This window comes from Frankliniella occidentalis, unplaced genomic scaffold, assembly GCF_000697945.3.
Source record: "Frankliniella occidentalis isolate FOCC.00 unplaced genomic scaffold, Focc_3.1 Scaffold26, whole genome shotgun sequence".
Lineage (NCBI taxonomy): Eukaryota > Metazoa > Arthropoda > Insecta > Thysanoptera > Thripidae > Frankliniella > Frankliniella occidentalis.
The window spans coordinates 1,289,307-1,292,514 of record NW_026267156.1 but is presented as its reverse complement, the minus strand read 5'-3'; the positions used below and the strand labels follow the sequence as shown (position 1 = coordinate 1,292,514).

The 3,208-nt window shown below is 57.1% G+C and overlaps 1 protein-coding gene and 1 long non-coding RNA gene across 2 annotated transcripts in view; both read left to right on the top strand.

Moving 5' to 3' along the window:
• The window catches only part of LOC113203033 (uncharacterized), a 236,033-nt gene that overhangs the window by 109,032 nt on the left and 123,793 nt on the right, over nucleotides 1-3,208 (top strand). The gene's annotated exons all lie outside the window — the stretch shown is intronic.
• Nucleotides 1-3,208, top strand: part of LOC127749012 (uncharacterized) — a 103,708-nt gene that overhangs the window by 61,870 nt on the left and 38,630 nt on the right. Inside the window, exon 2 of the mRNA XM_052265364.1 lies at nucleotides 66-816. Within this exon, the coding sequence (XP_052121324.1) occupies nucleotides 236-816 (581 nt within the window). The 5' untranslated portion in view covers nucleotides 66-235. The remainder of the gene's footprint in view (nucleotides 1-65; nucleotides 817-3,208) is intronic.

Below are 3,208 nucleotides of genomic sequence, written 5' to 3'. Positions count from 1 at the left end.
CCCCTCCCCTCCCCTCGGGCCTATGGCGCCGTTCATGAGAGTAATGTTCTGTTTATCCTCCAAAGGATGTCCCTGTTGCTGGCTGTCCCCGGGATGCGCGCGCCGTCCGCGCGGCCCTAGAGCGGCGATGACCGCCAGATAGAAGTAGACACGAGCAGCACACCAGCAGCAGCAGCAGCAGCAGCACCAGTGCCAGCAGCGGCACCCGGCACCAGCCCAGGCCCCAGGAGACAGGATGGACTCGGGCACGGAGCTGTTCCTCCGCCAGGAGATGGGCACCAACAACAACCCCGCGCTGCCGCCCGCCGGCCCGGCGCACAAGAAGAAGTGGAGCGCGCCCACCATCACGCTGGCCAGCCCCGGCGCCGCCCTGGGCTCCGTGGACGAGTACAGCACCGAGGTCAACTACGACCGGCGCGAGTCGTCCGACTCTCGCAGCGGCGGCAGCCGGCGCGGCTCCACGGCCAGCGGCCTGGGCATCGGCATGGGGCTCTTGTTCGCCTCGCGGCGGCCGTCGCGGGACTCGTCCTCGCGCCGCGGCTCCGAGTCGGCCGCCTCGATCGCGTCCGTGTCGTCGTCCGGGAGGCGCGACTCGACGCCCGGCCCCGGCGGCGTGCTGCCCGGGCTCGACGCCCTGCCCCAGGGGCTGGACGACAAGGGCGCCAAGGGCCGCCGGCGCTCGTGGCACGTCGCCAAGCTCGAGCGCAAGCGCCGCAAGGGCGTCATCAGCCCCACGGCGCTCTCCGACAGCGAGGCGCCCAAGCCGCGCGAGAAGAGGCCCTCCTGGTGGAACATCTTCGCGTCCGACAAGACTCGGTGAGTCGGCCGGCGCCCACACGCCCGCGCCGCCTGCGCCTGCTGCTGCCCGACCCAGCGCAGCCGGATTGCTTTTACTAACCGACTGTTGCGTTGCTTTTATTAACCTGTTGCCGTTTGGGTTGTGTCTTCTCTGCGGTTGTGTGAGTGTGGTGCTTCTTGTGCGGTTTGTGTCTTCCTTCGACAGTCTGCTTATGTTCGTTTCGTGGGAAACGGCTCCCAGAAACAGCTACCACCGCGGCTGCAGCCTTTCGGACGTCCTTCCTCGGGCATGAAAGGTGATCAGCTGGGTGACCCTTTATAGCACTTTCCTCCTTGCGTCTGTGGACTTAAGTTATTTATATAATGGTAACTATTTCCATGGGTTTCAAATTGAGTGTAAGAAGTTTCCAGCAAAAATCCAGATTTCGTCGCGTTCCGGAATAGCACGGCACTTTGCTGTTTGACATCGAAACTCACAAAGTGCTAATTGTTTGCAGCTTTAGCTTTTTCCGATGTAACGCATTATTCGCAAAGTCCTAATCTGTATTGATTTACTGGTTTGCAAATAATTGTAGGGGGGGCACGTATCATTGGTAATGCATGCGCAAATTCTTTTTTGATCGCTCCGGACGCGGAACCCTGTTCTTTACGCGCGACTTGTTTCATTGCCGCTCTCAGTCGCCCGTTAGCTCACGCTCGCGCTGCCATTTCGCTGCGCCACATGAGCAAAATTGAATCTGCGATGCGCTGTTTATCAGGCTTTTGGTCGCGCCCCTCCGACTGGACGCCCATGCACCGCCGACAGTTAGTAAATAGTAATAATAATAATCGCAATATTCGCCGCCGTTTTGAACGTTTCCGTCGTTGAGGATGACGTGCGCGCGCTAATAATTGCGAAACTAGGCCCATTTATCATCGGCCGTGCCTGACTTGCAAATGCGCCGCCGCGGCCGGGGCCCGCCCAGGCGTGCGCCGGAATGCATTCTTGCTTGACGAAGAGCATGAGCGTGATTTGTTGTTCGTTCTATGCCGCCGCGGCGGCGGCCCGACAAAGAGCACGTGATTTGTTCTAAATTGTTCACAAGCTTCCAAAAATAAAAAGAAGTACCAGCTTACCGGGTTGCACAAATTGCGGAATGCAAGTTTGATGCGCCTTTTGCTTGTTGACCTGCCCCGTGAATGACTTCCGCACACCTTCCGTCTTGCACTTCTTCTTCCAGTCTTTCGCTCCGGGAGCGCCCCACAAAATGACCTGTGAATTATTAAAACGCGCGGCGCCCTTCTGCTGGCTGAAAAGAAATGGAAAGACTTTGGCTTTCTTTCTCTTCGGACTCGCGCGGTCCCTTGTGTCGATCCGTGTCGGTCGCGCAGCTTCCGGTCTGGTCCAGCAGCGCCGCCGCGGTCCGCTCCGGCCGGAAATGAAACTGTCGGCCGAGGCGATCCGTCCGGCTGCCTGCCGGGGGCCCCGCCGGCCGGGCGGGCGAGACAGTTGAACGATTTGCGTGAGGAATGCGGTGTGGGGATGTGGAAGAGGTTCTGAAGGCCGCGCAGCGCACCGCCTGAGAGGGGCCTGCTCCATGCTGTTGTTGGGCCACCTTGCTCGGGCCAAACTTATTGGCTTGCACTCAAATAAATGATTAGCCCTCTCAGTGCTTGTAGATTAGCTACATTTGTGATGGCTCATCGCATTAAGCGTCCGGTATGTGAGAAAATCGCTGTCAGTGCCGAGAGCCATCAATAAGCTGTCAAGGCGAAGAATTCGCGCTCGGAACAGCGAAGACCAAGAAAACTAGTGAATCGGCGTCGGTAGCAAATTCTTTGCTTTATTATTATTTCAGGTAGTTTGTCATACAGCGAAAGCTAATGTTACGAGGTACTGTGCAATTAGGGAATTATTTAGTGTGTTATTGTCCTCTATTTGCTAGCATCAAAGCTGACAACGCTAAAATACGTTGTCCAATTGCAACTTCCGATTTTTGCAGTTTTTTACGCGTTAACGACACCCTAGCTGTTACGAACATGCTAAGTTGGGCCATGGAAGCTCTCATAGCGCCTGGTAGGTAGGCAACATCTTGACTGCAGTGCACGCGTGTTCTGCGGGGTGGCCTATCCTGACTCTCGCAGGCGCTTAGCTCCCGAAGTTTGCCGGATATATTTGTGAAAAATGCGCCTACTTTCAGGACGATCCTTTAATTTGGTACTCGGTATGTGCGGTGCCTTCCTCCGGGTCCGTGGGTTTGTCTGTCTGTGCCTCTTTGGTTCGGATTATTCAGGCTCAAGGTTGGTGCTTGCGTGCGCCCGTTTTCGGTTTTTCTACCAGGTCTTTTCTGTTTCCCTTTGCGCGGTACCTTGGCCCTTGGACTCGCCATTTGGTTCCTCGAGTATCTGTATGGCCGCCCCACCGCGCCCC